This window comes from Megalobrama amblycephala, linkage group LG17, assembly GCF_018812025.1.
Source record: "Megalobrama amblycephala isolate DHTTF-2021 linkage group LG17, ASM1881202v1, whole genome shotgun sequence".
Taxonomy (NCBI): domain Eukaryota; kingdom Metazoa; phylum Chordata; class Actinopteri; order Cypriniformes; family Xenocyprididae; genus Megalobrama; species Megalobrama amblycephala.
Genome location: NC_063060.1, coordinates 37,098,898 through 37,116,060, shown reverse-complemented (window position 1 = coordinate 37,116,060; position 17,163 = coordinate 37,098,898). Strand labels below are relative to the sequence as shown.

The following is a 17,163-nucleotide window of genomic DNA, read 5'->3' as shown; positions in this document are numbered from 1 at the left end:
AAATTGGGAAACTAATTTGTAATTTTCCCTAAAAAAATAAAAAACTTTTTTTTAAATTGCCATTTATTGGTATATTTATACATGGGTCATTGACAAATACGGTTTTTAAGTGTAAAAACAAACAAACAAAAAAAACATAATGGAGATATAATTAATTTTGAAGTTTTATTAAGTGTTGAGATTATGTGGATTTTATAATCAATTAGCACTACTTTTGTCATTTTTACAAAATCGTCACCAAAAAAGTAATTCGGTTGAACCAAAATTTCGGTTTTACTGAATGACAGTCTTGGTTATACTGAATGACGATATTTTCAAACAGGATGATAAAGCTAAGGACAAAAGGACAATCAGCTTTTATATTTAGTACAAGTTTTTAAAATATTACCACATTTTCCATTTTTTATAGCGGTTGCACCGAATGACCTGATGTTTCGGGACATGCGTATGAGCGAGTGAAAACATTGAATTTTTAAGAGAGTTAGTTACTTTGCTTCATGACCATGTGGTCCTTTGCAGGTGTCTGAATGATGTCATATCCTGTCACATGATATTGACCACATGACTTGATCCAAAATGGTCCCTTTATATTGGTTACTCCGAATGGCATCAATGAAATTCATTTTTCCAGACATTCTTTCTCATAACAAAGCAACAACTTCTACACATAATTTTAATACCGTTTTGCACTATGTTGATATATGATGTTATAAGATCATGCCAGAATAAAAAATATATACATTTATTACATTTTTAAGATATTTTAATCACTAATGAAATGACTGTATTGGCCTTTGGACGGTTAAACCGAATGACCTTTTGACACTTCAAAATCTTTAAAATACCTTTATATGTAGCAAAATATAATTAAAAGCTTTTGGATTCAATAAAAGAGATCTAGTTGTACTACCTTACATACTTTGGATGTCATATCTTTGTTTTGTATTATTATTAAGGCCTTTGGATATTGTCTCCAATGCTGTTACCATTACTATCACACCAAGCATTTCAGAAAACAATTATGTTTTAACAAGAAAATATATTTGGTTATGATGGAAATTAGAAGCGACAGAGGACCACATGTGGATCAGAGTTCTGCTAATGAAGTTTTTCCACATGATTTCAGAGCATTTTTATTAGTTATTTTCTGTTATTTTAGACTGAGCTTGTGACAAACTATGTATCAATAATCATGTTTTTATTCCAGGGCATATGATAAATGTTTTAACATAGATGAAACGGTAGTTTGGAGAAGTTTCATTTGTCAAGATTTCAAAAGGTTTCCTAATTGAAGAATCACCCAAATGCATTATGGTACATTAGTGTTTATCAATTATAGCTCTCAATACAATCTGTCATCTGACCAGAACCAGAATCTGTGGTTCCCGAGCCATTAAATCTCACATTTTGCCTCCATCTAGCTAGGCACTTTGTAAATAGATGACTGATGAGTCTTTTGTGAAGCGTAGCCATTAACGTCATTTTGAATTATGGAGAAACTGGAGAGGCTGCCCACCTAAATCTCCCAGAACTCTGCGGTCTGTCCATTTTAATGTCACAGTTCCATATGGAAGTTACTACGCTGTGCAAAAGAGAACACAAGAGGGTGATTAATATATTGTTGGAAAGTGCTTTAGGCAGTTGGAGATGGCTGAATCTGTCATTTCCGGATACAGATGTGGTTTCTGAAGCACAAGACAACTCTTCCACTCCACCAGATGTTTCTTTATTTAGTCACTCATGCTGTGCTTCACCTGTTTCTTTTTCCATTCTAGCTGTTGCTTTTTTGCTATGTCTTCAGGAAGGACATAATACAATTCCCACACAATTATTTTTCTTCATCTCATGAACAACATCCTTGACCAACTATTCAGTGTTTAATTTGAGGCATACAAGCTGTCCTTCGGTTCCCATAGAACTGTTTTTTTTATAAAACTAGATTATTGTGTAAGATTACACTACCGTTCACAAGTTTGGGGTCATTTTTCTTTTAATATATTTTAAAATGTAGTTTATTTCTGTGATGTCAAAGCTGAATTTCCAGCAGCCATTACTCCAGTCTTCGGTGTCACATGATCCTTCAGAAATCATTCTAATCATTCTACTGATTTGATGCTCAAGAATTTTTTTTTTATTATTATCAATGTTGAAAACTGTTTAATAGTTTTGTTGAAACCATGATACCTTTTTTTGGGATTTTGTGATGAATTGAAAGTTCAAAAGAACAGCATTTTTTTTAGATAGAAATCTTTTGCAACATTATAAATGTCTTTACTGTCATTTTTGATTAATTTAATGCATCCTTTCTAAATAAATGTTAATTTCTTAAAAAAATAAAAAATAAAAATCTTACCCCAAACTTTTGAATGGTATTATATATGTACCCTTATGTGTATGTTCATAAAATTCTAATTGTGACTATATTTTTATTTTAAAAAATGTATACAAATAGGCTACTTAAAGGGTTAGTTCACCCATAAATGAAAATTCTGTAAATAATTACTCACCCTCATGTCGTTCCAAACCCGTAAGACCTTCGGAACAGAAATTAAGATATTTTTGATGAAATCTGAGAGGTATATGACTCGTCCATAGACAGCAACACTTTCAAGGTCCAGAAAAGTACTAAAGACAGTCGACGTGACTGCAGTTGTTCAACCTTAATTTTATGAAGCGACGAGAATACTAGGGCCCTATAATTTCCGCGATCACGGAATCGCGGAATCCAGTCATTAAAAAACGGAATTTACTATATAACGCGGAATGTCACGGAATTTGTCAAATTTTTGATGAATGAATTAAAAGCAGGTCAGTACACGTAAATTAAATCGCGATATAGACTAGTGTCTGAATATTAAACCGCAAAAAGACTATTTAAACATGAATCCTGCATGCCTGTGTGCCTCTGAAATGAATGATGCGGAAGCGCAGTTTCATTTACCTCACACACAATCGCGCGGGCGCATGCACACTGAAGCACGTGCGACGCTCGCGGTGTTTTCGTCCTCTGTCGCCTCACTATATGAACGCACGAATTAATCTCCAGAGCTGCTCTGAAAGTCACTTCATCAGCATTTAACTGCTTCATTTGAGAAAACTACCGTCATAAACACAGAGAAACTCAAAGCTCTAGGCAAAACGTCAAAATAAAAGTTCGATTTAACTTGATAGAAACATATTAATGTTGTACAGTAGAATTTAGATAAATTAATTTAATAATAAATTATTAAAATATATTTTAAACAATAATCTCAGTGTTTCTTCCATGTTTTAATTTTAACAGTAAAGCTCTGTTGTGCAGGACATTGTTTGACAAAAAAGTTTAATTTCATGATTAAAAGATAAATTAAATGGCATTCATTTGATTGCCAGAAAAATTTAAATACACAACTTCTGAAGAAAAAAAAATCATAAAAATATATATTTTTAATTAATTAATATTGTTGTTTTTAAGAATTAAATTAATTAGACATGCTTTTTGATTATTAAAATGGAATTAAACCATTAAAATGGAATCCAGAAAATAGAATTTGGTAAAAATAAAATTTGAGGGGAAAGAATAAAACATAGGGCCCTAAAAAAAATGTAATTTTTTGTTAAACTTTTATTAAATTGTTGGTAAATTGGACAAGATTTATTATTTTAATAAATTAGACATGCTTTTTGATTACTAAAATTTAATTTAACCATTAAAATAGAGTCAAAAAATAAATAAAACAGAAAAAAACGGAATCCAGAAAAATTAAAACAGAAAAAACGGAATTTGGGAAAAAATGAAATTGCCCTAGAATACTTTTTGTGTGCAAAAACAAAACAAAAATAACGACTATAATAATGGAATATGAAAACAGTCCAGCGGGGGCAGAGGGAGGGGGGAGCAATCGAACTCGGGTTCAGACCAGGCAATTGAACCAAGTGTGAAAACTCCCTTAGCTCAACAAGTTTGCTAAATAACAAACTAAGCGCAACTTAAAAATAGATTTTATACAGTCATGTACTGCAAATACACTTTGATCTCTTCTTTTTACTGCTAAGTTAACATTTAATTGTTTAGTGAATGTTTGGTTGAAGGCCAACATGAATAATGTAAACCCAGAAAGTGCCACAGTTTGGTCTTTTGGTTATAAAAAATTAAGCATATAGATGCTGTACACATTTTGTTGCCAGTTTATTTAATGGATTCCCTTGTGTCACTGTAAAAAACCTTGCTTTTTTCACCCATTATTTTATGACATGTGGGATGTAAAATATTCATTAGCCTCTATTTCTGGCTAATTCTGTTATGGCTCAGCCTGCGCTGCTTGAGTTTGTGCTAGTGTCTGTCTATTTTAATACTTTTTTTTTTATTTTTATTTTTTTATAAGTTTATTAAGTCTCATATGGGACAATATTTGATTCAGGGGCTTGGCATATTATTGATCCTGACTTTATTTGAGACCAAATTGCTAACTTCTGGATTGTTCAAAATGTAACCTCATTAACATTGGCGTTTCCAACAGAGGCTTTGAGAACCAGTGCATGCATAGTAAGTGGATATACTGTACTAAATTAATGAGCACAATCCTGTGGAAATTATTCTAGAGCATCTGGAAATGTTCCATTTATTGAAGAATTGATTAGATGGTATTTGAAAAGAGCTGGTTGATATTATCTTACTAATTAATTTTATTGTCATTCTGTATTGCTTTTTTCCCCAGAATGACAGTTAAAATTAAGCTAGAAAGTGCTTTGTTCTCTCTGATGGTTGAGAAGTGAAGCTAAAGGAATGATGGTCTTTGTGTGGTAATAAGAAACAGTCTTTTTGCTCAATATTTTGCCAAGAGGGTCTTCTTCTTTTACAAGGCTCTTGGAGCTGTGATGAATATTTCAGTAGCTTTGGTTTTGGGACTTCAGCATATACAGTATATTCTTTGAGACAAACTTGCAAGTATGCTTCTCGTTCTAGTTCATGGACGAGAGTAAAAGTTTGAGAAGGAACTGATGACAGCAAAACGAGTTTGCAAATGTGATTTTGAGAGAAGACCGGATATCAATGGAGTAGCAACTTAGAGTGACCTCAGTCTTATTGGGTTAGTGTTATATTGATGTTCTATATTAAGGACCCTTACTGTGCTGAAACATCCACCCACAGCTACAGCTCCGGAGAAAGATGCACACTGCAGAATCTGCAGCCTCCGTTGGCTTTCCTTAGCCGTTAACCTGAATGATCACAGGAAATGCGATAATTATAGAGGGAGCCGTGAGTGAGTCTGAGTCTGATTTTAGGTCTCTTGATGTAGTAGATGAAGGATAACTGAATGATATTCTGCTGGGGCTGAAGTGTGCAACCACTGGACACTTTGTTGTGTCCATGGGAGATGAAAAGACAAAAATGCAGAAAATTGTTAACGTAGATTTGTACATAAATAATAGTAGGCTACATAAATGTAACAAGGAATAATTTAATGATGTTAGATGTAGGGAGCTATATAATGGCAACTTATGTCTCTTTTAGCATGGGCAAAAATAAACCCTGAAAAGTTACTCTTTCATTTACTATGAGGAAAATTTATCATGAGTGGACATTTACAGAAAGATGGAATTTGCCAGAAAGTTGTTCAGTGTTTTTGTCCCCTGAACATAATGAATAAAAACAGATTCATTTTTAAAGTGGATGGTATTAAATTAAAGTAAATCTTTATATACAACTTAAAGGGATAGTTCACCCAAAAGTGAAAATCCTGTCATCATTTACTCACCTTCAAGTTGTTCCAAACCTGTATGAATCACAGAAAAAGTTATTTTGAAGAATGTGCCCCATTGACGTCCATAGTATTTTTTCTCCCATACTATTGGAGGTAAATGGGGTCCATCAACTGTTTTAGAGTCGTCAAAAGTACCGACTTCGGTACTGAAATTTTAATAATGTGCCGCTTTGAGTGCTGTTGAGCGCGTTTGTAAACATCTCTGATTGGCCATTGTGTTCATGTGCTCAACAGATATGTCTGTGATTGGCTTCAATGATCAACACTTCAAAAACATTGTAAATAGTCATGAGTGATGCTCTTCACCGAGCGCTTTGAAAGCAGTCTTTACTACCTTTCTGGACCTTAAAAGTGTTGATTATATTGCTGTTTATGGACGAGTCATTAGGGCTGTGACGGTAGGCATGACAACCGCGCCACCGCGGTTTTATATATATATATATATATATATATATATATATATAAAATCTCAGAGGTCGCGTTAACCGAAAATTTTCCGTCATTGATGGAATTTTTTTTAGCAGTGACGGAAAAATCTGCAGCCCTTCCGTCACTTTGACTGATTATGTAGCTTGTGACTGTAATTCCCACCCATAGACTGTAAAAAATATGGACGTAGTGTCCGTGACGTCACCCATAGAGTTCTGATAAGCAGTTTTGACGCAAAAATGAGGCCGCGGCCATCTTAGCTGCACGTGACCGCACGTCACTCACGGATAACTGAAAATGGGCAAAGAGGCGGGACGTAGTTGGAGCCCATGCGACTTGTTGCTGAAACCACGCCCGCCTAGCATATCTATATTAGATACTATCTAAAATATTAATAAAGATAACAATATCATTAGAAAGTACTAAAGGTTTATTGTCAATCTACGGTGATTTTTAAGATAACGTTATAGATGCTCTAACACCAGTAGGCTAATTAATTTGTGTGGGGTGTGCAAACAACACAAAAAAATCAACTGGGACTTCATACCTTTAATGAAATAGAGATCGGAGGAGCGTTTTTTGTAGTATTCTTGGTTAAAGTTCATAAAATGTACATTATATACCATCATTTAGGGGGGTCCGGGGGCATGCCCCCCCGGTAAGAAATTTTTGTGTATTTAAAGGTTAAATGCATCAGTCTGGTGCACTTTGGAAGCTCAAAACTGAGAGCTTCAACCCATGTACAGAGTGCAAATGGAACAAAGAAACAGCATTGACTTGTACCTGGTCATGAACCAGGTCATGAACCATACCAGGGCTCAAACATCTTTTTAGTTGTGATATAGAGTCTCAGTCTACATTGTATTTTCGGATGCACACTTCTCTTTAAAACACGCAGCACAGAAACCTCAAACCTGAAAGATTCAGGGCTTTTGGAAAAACATTTGGGGTTCCAGCCCCCTTAGCCCACCCCTAGCGCCGCCCCTGGATATAATGTTCAAATTATTCATTGTTAACGAAATTACTGAGGAAATGTTTGCTGACAGCTATCTCAGCATGCAGAAAATATGTTCGGCTGATGCAGATGTGATCCTCATTGTGATATTTTTTTTAGGCTACTTGCTTGAAGATTAGGTGTACACTTGTTTTCGACTTGTTTTCTGATTAATGTTCGTTACTTCCCAGTTCGCATGTTTTTGGATTTTAAGTCCATTTTTGTGAGATTAAATATCATTATAAGCATAATATTCACTTTTTTTTCTGTGATTAAAGTGGCCGATCCTTATTCAATAGATAAGACGTTTTTAATGTTTATGTAGGCTTATTCATTTTTATTGTTGGCTGCACCCTAGTTTAAGTCAATTTTATAATGATAAAGTTACTTATGCTTACTTACATAATTGAGTTTTTTTAAGTTATTTTTCTTGCTGACTATGAGTTTATGGCTTTTCTGAAGTATAATGTTACGTGACATTGTTTGCAACACTGTTGACTGATGTGATACAGATTTCGGTAAGCTACTGTATCTTTCAACATATTTTTTATTTTCATTCATGTTTATTTCGTTCTGTACAGTAGTAAAGAGGCAAGGATGATCGCATTCACTCACGATCCGTGACAAGTGTTCAAGATGAAAACTGAAAAGTGACGCAGTCTTTGTACAACTTTCTTCTCATAATATAAATAAATGCATAGCCTATGCCTATTTGCTTATCCTGTAAGTTCGTGAATAAAAATGAAAATGTGGACGAAATCAGAAGCTATTAAATGTCTTATCATTAAAATATAAAGATTAAAATGACGGGTAATTATTGATTAGGATGGATTTTTTTTACGATCCTGTCCATCAAAATGACGGCGAAACGCAAGTCTAACGCAACCTCTGATTTTATATATATATATATATATATATATATATATATATATATATATATATATATATATATAAAACCAAACCCCGCCCCCTTTCGGAACCCACCACCGCAATACCGGCGGTTGTTGGTGATTTACCACCGCGGCAGTAAAAATTTGCGAGTCATATACCTCTCAGATTTCATCAAAAATATCTTAATTTGTGTTCCGAAAATTAAAGAAGGTCTTACGGGTGTAGAACGACAGAATTTTCATTTTTGGGTGAACTAACCCTTTAATATATATATTTGACTCTTATTTAAGTCTAGGTCATTAGGGTGCTTTCACACTAACACTTTTGGTGCACACCTGGGTTCGAACGATGTCTGAGTTCGGTTCTTTTGGATGATGTGAACACTGTCTTCCGAACTCGGGTGCGCATGGTATCATACCCTAATTCACTTAAAAAGGGTAGTCATCTCTTCACTGCTGATAAGAACACAATCATACTAAATCACAGAAGTGAACCACTATTATTGACGTATGTTGTTCCAAACCTGTATGAATTTCTTTCTTTCTTTATTCGTAAACATCTCTGATTGGCCATTGTGTTCATGTGCTCAACAGATATGTCTGTGATTGGCTTCAATGATCAACACTTCAAGAACATTGTAAATAGTCATCAATGACGCTCTTCACCAAACGCTTACACAGATACATAGGGGAGCATTTGAAAGCAGGCATCTATCGCAGACCAGTCCGCTGATAGACGGCTGCTTTCAAATGCTCTCGCTGCCACTTTCATTGATCATTGAAGCCAATCACAGACATATCTGATGAGCGCGTGAACATAATGGTCAATCAGAGATGTTTACGCATCTACTCAACAGCGTTCAAAGCGTCACATTTTTAAAATTTCAATACCGATTGGTACCGAAGTCAGTACTTTTGACAACTCTAAACTGTTTGGTTACCGACATTCTTCAAAATATCTTCTTTTGTGTTCAGCAGAAGAAAGAAATTCATACAGGCTTGGAACAACTTGAGGGCGAGTGAATGATGACAGAATTTTCATTTATGGGTGAACTATCCCTAACACCAGCATACTTACAGAACATACTTAATTGGTCAAGAAGTTGGTTCTTCATTGAATTCAATGAAGTATGGGGATTTAAATGCAGCCCCTGTATAGTCTTTCTCCCTCTGCTGTTGTTATCTTCTTCCTGTCCGTTGACTCCTTACACACCCCCCCCCCATCCCAAGTCATCTTCTATTCTCATTTTGTATCTTACCTCTTCACCCTCCTCTCGCTAACTCTGTATTTTTGGCTCGTTCCTGTGTCTGTGACTGCCGGTGTGATTCATTATGGGGGTTGGTGAGTGTTGAGCGATTCCCTAAAGGAGCTCAAACCAGGCTGAGGCGTGTGAATTGTGTCAAACAGTGTTTTTTTCTCCCTAGTGCTGATGATGGTTATTGCAGAGGAGTCACACATGCTACACGGGGTGGGGGTGCAGGTGATGTGTAGTTACGGGTCCAGTCGCGACATGTGTTGAGTGATCAGTCTGTCCTATACTTCCTCCCCTTCACGGCCAGCCTGTACGTTAGCACTTGCAAGCTGCTGATGTGAGCCCCCCTATCCGAACTGCCGCGGGGGAGCTTTCAACAGCTGGCCATGTGTGAAATCAAGAGGCTTTCCCATCCAGTTTCATCCAGCGATCACGCCAGGAGAGAACGAGAGGGAGAAATTAGCCGCAGGTCTTGACTTCAGGCTGTAGTCTGTTGCTGCATAAACTTCCTTGCCTTTGGCCTCTTACACTTAGTGTTGATTGGAAAAACCTGTCAACATTGTAATTGCTCACAGTAAGATTTAGACAGCTATTAAGTATTTTCTAGTTTATCCCAATTAAACCTGGAGAAAGCTGCAGTTTGACTGTTGCTTTGCAAATTACATTGCCTTGAATAGATTTCTCTTACATTTGTTTTTTGCTTCACATGGTTAATGGGGTTTGAAAGTGACTTTGGAATTTCTATACCAATATTATACATAAAAATAATACCGTGAGTAAGGGATTTTATGTTTAATATAATTCAGACACTATGTATGGAGGACCAAATTACTCAAAATGAAATAATTAAATAAATAATGAATTCAATAAAACAACAATTTAATGTAACAGTTTATTCTGAAATAATTAATTTATATAATTATTAATTCAATTATTAAATAAATCAGTAAATAAATGCATCTATTTATTTTGTAAAATTCCATGAAAACACATTTATTGTTTAATATATTTAACAATATCCTCTTTCACACACTATTATTGTGTTTTAAATATATATTTTTTCATAATTAAATGTGCTTTTTCAAAAATAATATGCTGCATTTTTTACGAATGACGCCTATTTGACAAATCTTGTATTTCCAAAGCATGATTTTCCCAAAGATTCTTTTCATAATAATAGAGGACATTTCACAAATGGCAATCAACAGGCAGTGGGCGGTGCTTCTATCTATCTATCTATCTATCTATCTATCTATCTATCTATCTATCTATCTATCTATCTATCTATCTATCTATCTATCTATCTATCTATCTATCTATCTATCCATCCATCCATCCATCCATCCATCCATCCATCCATCCATCCATCCATCCATCCATCCATCCATCCATCCATCCATCCATCCATCCATCCATCCATCCATCCATCCATCCATCCATCCTTTCTTGAAAACAGTTGTGCTGCAAAATATTTTTGTGGAAACCATGATGCATTTTTGTCAGGATTCTTTGATGAATAGAAAGTTCAAAAGAACAGCATTTATTTGAAATACACATCTTTTCTTTTACGTTATATATCTTTTGATCACTTTAATGCATCCTTGCTATAAAAAAAAAAGAAAAGGAAAAAAGATACATGTATAAAATCTTACTGACCCCAAACTTTTGAATGGTAGTGTATGTTTGAACCATTTTGGTACTGTGTCAGATTTGCACTTGATGTCCATTGTAGAATCTGGATGCTAAAGCAAAACCAGTTGAGAGCTACTGATTTAATTGATGTATGCAGTATTCAAGCACACACAGGTTATTAGCACATCTACTACTGCAGCATTGGCCTAGCTATAGGGACGCTACTCTGACATAGCATTAGCATAATTAGTGTTTGGTTAAACAGTAATTGTCTGCTTCAATAGAGAGTATCAAAATATAACAATACAGTTTAGCTACATCATGCAATTGTGCTTTGGATTTAGGCTGATGGGCATTGAAGTTTGATCTCACCCAACAGTTAAATCATAAATGCACAGGAGAGTGATGTAACTCCCCTCTCTTTTGTTTTGTAGGTGTTTTTTGTAAATTGCAGTCCAGGAGGGTTCAGCGGCGCGGAGAGGTGACGTTGACCGGATGCGTGTAGCGGAGCGTGCCGTGTGGCTTTGACCATGAGCCGGCTGATGTTGGGCCGGACCTTGGAGCGGATTTGCAAGGCTGTGCTGTTGCTCTGCCTGGTGCACTTCCTCATTATGATGATCCTCTACTTTGATGTCTACAGCCAGCGTTTCGACATCTTCAGCCGCTTCAACAATGGCCGTGGAGCGAACAGCTCACGAGGACCCCACCACTACTACTATAACTTCTCCAGTGGCAGGCCCAACACTACCTTTGCAAGCTACTTGGCCACAGCTGACCATCTTCTGCCCAGCACCAAGCCAGAGGCAAACCACACTCCACCTACCCCTAAACCATTACCACCATGTCCGGAGGTTCCTCCTGGTCTGGGTAAGTTCTTATAGGTACTTATGTGGCACATATAGAAAAGTATGAGCACTAGGGCTGCATCAAAATTGAATCAAAATTGTGACATAGCATAGTGCGGTATTGTTAAACCTATGGCCAACTGCACACTACAACTGAAAATTTGACTTATGTTTTTCACCAAAAAAAGGCTTGAGAGTTTAATTGGGCCACCTACAAATATTATATTTGTATACACGGGTATATTTGTATCAATAGCCAACAATACATTGTATGGGTCAAAATTATCGATTTTTCTTTTACACCAAAAATCATTAGAATATTAAGTAAAGATCATGTTCCATGAAGATATTTTGTAAATTTCTTACCATAAATATATCAAAAATGTATTTTTGTGACTGGATATGCATTGCTAAGGACTTCATTTGGTCAACTTCAAAGGTGATTTTCTCAATATTTTTATTTTTTGCAATATTGTCATATCCTAACAAACCATATATCAATGGAAAGCTTATTTATTCAGCTTTCAGATTTCAAAAATTTACCCATATGACTGATTTTGTGGCCCAGGGTCATGTTTTGATAGCACTAATATATATATGTATATCGTATCACAGAACTTTTTTGAGGTATCTGAAAATATCGAATCGCTGGCTATGAGAATATATATATATATATATATATGTGTGGATATTTTTTTTGTGTCATAATACTATAATTTCCGACTTACAATACTTTGAAAAATATTGATATTCAACACCATTAACACTACCACAGGGAAAAATTGCCACAACATTGAGGGCATAAAATTTGAACAATAAGTTAATTAACTTTTTAAGTAATAAGTTTTATCTTATCAACTGAAACTATTTTCTGAGATTCCCCAGGCTTTCAGCTCTGAATAATTATTATTAATAATTATTCATTAATAATAATAATAATAATAATAATAATAATAATAATAAGAAGAAGAAGAAGAAGAAGAAAATATTAACAACAACAACAATAGTAATTATAATTTATAGTTATAACAAAAATATATTATTGTAATACAACTGCGCTGTGAAATAAAAAATAAATACTTCAATATCTTATTAATTATTTTACTTTACATTTTTCTCTTTAAATTTCTTCTTTTTAAAGAGTTAAACCCTTGAGCTTTTGTTTTGGTGGAAAACTGCAACTACATGCTGAGCTGGGTTATAGTTGTTGGCCAGGCGACACCTTGTTTTCTGTGAAAGCGAGCAAGAAAACGAGACCTTGGCAAGGAACTAGATCAGGCCTCTCTGTTGGAACTTCGTAAAAGTAAGAACAAAATCCCTTACATAACTACAGCGATCAAACACTCAGTTGTGCGACAGAAAAGAGTAATATGAATAATACGAGAGACAATAACGCATGGAAGGCGCTCAATCCTCAAAACTCTCAATTAGTGGCCTGAATAGTTGAAAGCAGACGATGACTGGTGTGTTATAAGGGACATGTGGGCAGGACCCCAGCCACTGTTCCCCATCTCAGAGCCATAATGGATTCTCTGCAGACTCCAATTACTGTAAAAGCCGTTGTCTCGCTCTGTTTTCTGAGCTGACTGGAGAGTTAAAATGGATTTAACATCAGCATGCTCTTCAGCGCACTTATATTTCATCCGCCGAACCGCTTTATTACCGGTGTTTTACGCAGTGCATGACGTGTTCAGAGAAAATGAGCTGTAGACTAACAAGACGGTACCAATTTACTATCTTATACCACAATGTCAGTCTGTTCCTGTTCACTGTAGAATCAAATATATGCGAAAAAGGACAGAACTGCTTCATGGAATGTCTTCTTATAGTTGAAGTGATTATTGTGCAACAGGAAGTCAAATCTCTGTACATTATAAGGTGAAATACCTCTTCCAGACTAAGTAGTATAATCCATCTGCATAAAGAAAAAAAAATCTAATTAATTACGATGTCATTGCACTGCATTTTCTAGCTCATAATAGGGCAAACCTTCATAATGAATGTGCAGCAGCTATTTGATATGCCTGCAAGCAGCAGGCCTTTGCCACCCATATCCTTCTAATGAGTTTAAAGCAGAGCTCTGGAGGGAGTTGAGCTGTGTCATATGACTCGTTTGCTGTCTAGCCTGCTCAGGGGTCTCTTTCTTCCTCCGTTTTCATACTTTGTTATGCCTACCCGTATGAGTAATGACAGAATCCCAAGATGGCCATCTCAAAACTTGTTATTTTCACACTCAGGGCCCAAAATGCTGTGAGAATTTGATAGATGTCTTTATAGGGGCTCTTCATGAAATCAGATTTTGCTAGAGTGGAATCTGTCATTCGCTGGAACTTTTGACAGGAAGTGCTCAAATGAAAACACTCTACTGTATTCCCACTTTTCCCAGCTTTTTGCTTCCCCCTTCCTGTCTTCTAGCTGCAGGAAGTACAAAGGACCCTGTGTCAACCAGCGTTTTCAAAGAAATCCAGTGTTTCCGAAATTCTTTAGCTGTTAAAGTGTGGAACAGGCTGTTTATGAGTCCATCCCATCCTCTCGAGTTCAAAGCCACATTTCAGTTTGTCGTTGGCAGCGCTGCTTAGTCTTCAATATGCCACTGTAATGCGTATTTGATGTTTGCTGTCAAGCCAAGACAAGTGCGTCTGCAGTGAACGCTTGCTCTTTGCCGATTAGAAAACTGTAAACATTTTGAAAAATCATCTTGATTGAGATGCCATTGAGCCGTTATTAGCACAAAGAGATTTCGCAAATGAACATTGATTGCATTTGGCGCACCCTTTCCATCATTCTGTTTACAAGAGCTGACCTGTTGATGTTGGTTTAGAGAGAATGTAATTGAAGCGTGTAAGAAGCAGACGTTTCCAGCAAGATTTCCGTGCAGGTCCCAGGTGCGTGTAGAACGTGTATCTTAATGCAGCAGAGGCCTGCAGGGAAAACCCAGGGTCTGTGTTAGATTGCATCCCAGCTGGCAGGTGTGGCTTGTGGCTGATGATGACTCACTGGTGCCGTCTTCCTGGAGGGGAGCTGTGTCATACTGTCAGCCACCACATAAACGGCAGGAGGCCTTCCGTGTTATAATCACTCACAAGCAATTAATGCATTAGAAATAGCCAACAAAATGGTATCACAAACAGTATGTTTTTATGTCAGAACTTAAGATCACTGATCACTTACAGAGGGGTTCAAAAGTGTACGCATAGGAAAACAATGGAACAATATCACATACAGTTAATAATTGTATTAATGCATTGATATGATCAATGTTGTGTGTGTGCATGTGTGTGTATACAGTGTGTACGGAAAGTATTCAGACCCCCTTAAATTTTTCACTCTTTGTTATATTGCAGCCATATGCTAAAATCATTTAAGTTCATTTTTTTCCTCATTAATGTACACACAGCACCCCATTTTGACAGAAAAACACAGAATTGTTGACATTTTTGCAGATTTATTAAAAAAGAAAAACTGAAATATCACATGGTCCTAAGTATTCAGACCTTTTGCTGTGAGTATATATTTAACTCAGGTGCTGTCCATTTCTTCTGATCATCCTTGAGATGGTTCTACACCTTCATTTGAGTCCAGCTGTGTTTGATTATACTGATTGGACTTGATTAGGAAAGCCACACACCTGTCTATATAAGACCTTACAGCTCACAGTGCATGTCAGAGCAAATGAGAATCATGAGGTCAAAGGAACTGCCTGAAGAGCTCAGAGACAGAATTGTGGGAAGGCAAAAAAAATTCTGCTGCACTTAAGGTTCCTAAGAGCACAGTGGCCTCCATAATCCTTAAATGGAAGACGTTTGGGATGACCAGAACCCTTCCTAGAGCTGGCCGTCTGGCCAAACTGAGCTATCGGGGGAGAAGAGCCTTGGTGAGAGAGGTAAAGAAGAACCCAAAGATCACTGTGGCTGAGCTCCAGAGATGCAGTCGGGAGATGGGAGAAAGTTGTAGAAAGTCAACCATCACTGCAGCCCTCCACCAGTCGGGGCTTTATGGCAGAGTGGCCCGACTGAAGCCACTCCTCAGTGCAAAACACATGAAAGCCCGCCTGAAGGACTCCAAGATGGTGAGAAATAAGATTCTCTGGTCTGATGAGACCAAGATAGAACTTTTTGGCCTTAATTCTAAGGGGTATGTGTGGAGAAAACCAGGCACTGCTCATCACCTGTCCAATACAGTCCCAACAGTGAAGCATGGTGGTGGCAGCATCATGCTGTGGGGGTGCTTTTCAGCTGCAGGGACAGGACAACTGGTTGCAATCGAGGGAAAGATGAATGCGGCCAAGTACAGGGATATCCTGGATGAAAACCTTCTCCAGAGTGCTCAGGACCTCAGACTGGGCTGAAGGTTTACCTTCCAACAAGACAATGACCCTAAGCACACAGCTAAAATAACGAAGGAGTGGCTTCACAACAAGTGACTGTTCTTGAATGGCCCAGCCAGAGCCCTGACTTAAACCCAATTGAGCATCTCTGGAGAGACCTAAAAATGGCTGTCCACCAACGTTTGCCATCCAACCTGACAGAACTGGAGAGGATCTGCAAGGAGGAATGGCAGAGGATCCCCAAATCCAGGTGTGAAAAACTTGTTGCATCTTTCCCAAAAAGACTCATGGCTGTATTAGATCAAACGGGTGCTTCTGCTAAATACTGAGCAAAGTGTCTGAATACTTAGGACCATGTGATATTTCAGTTTTTCTTTTTTAATAAATCTGCAAAAATGTCAACAATTCTGTGTTTTTCTGTCAATATGGGGTGCTGTGTGTACATTAATGAGGAAAAAAAAATGAACATAAATGATTTTAGCAAATGGCTGCAATATAACAAAGAGTGAAAAATTTAAGGGGGTCTGAATACTTTCCATACCCAGTGTATATATATATATATTGCTGTATATCAGCACGGCTGTGATTTGGCCATAGGTAATCACAGCATGCTGATATACAGCCATATCGCACGGCTATGAGTGTGATATTGCATTTTTACAACAATTCGACGGCACAAGTGTTTAAGTAAATAAGAACAACAATTGAGTATCTTTAAAAACTCTCTTTTTTGTGCAGAACTACTTCCTTCTGCCACAAATTCAAATCTCAAGTTGAGAGTTTAACAGTTGAGCCCAAGCCTCCGTTACTAATTGTAAAACATCACTTTAGAACTAGTAACGAAGGAACGTTTAGTCGCTTCATTGAAACTCATTGTAATATGTAGAGTATTATGAGAGAGAGATTGGCTGAGCGAGTGTATTACCTGCATCTAGCTGATATTCTTCAGGTCAATCTTATATTCATAATAACAAAATCAGTTTTGAGTGTCCAGGAAAGCAATATCTTTGTCTTTGTCCTTTTAACATTTAAGACATTCCCATGACAGC

General features: G+C 36.7%; 1 protein-coding gene across 1 annotated transcript in view; it reads left to right on the top strand.

Moving 5' to 3' along the window:
- Window positions 1-17,163, top strand: part of b4galt2 (UDP-Gal:betaGlcNAc beta 1,4- galactosyltransferase, polypeptide 2) — a 161,923-nt gene that overhangs the window by 12,851 nt on the left and 131,909 nt on the right. Inside the window, exon 2 of the mRNA XM_048163070.1 lies at window positions 11,377-11,809. Coding sequence (XP_048019027.1) covers window positions 11,473-11,809 — 337 coding nt within the window. The 5' untranslated portion in view covers window positions 11,377-11,472. The remainder of the gene's footprint in view (window positions 1-11,376; window positions 11,810-17,163) is intronic.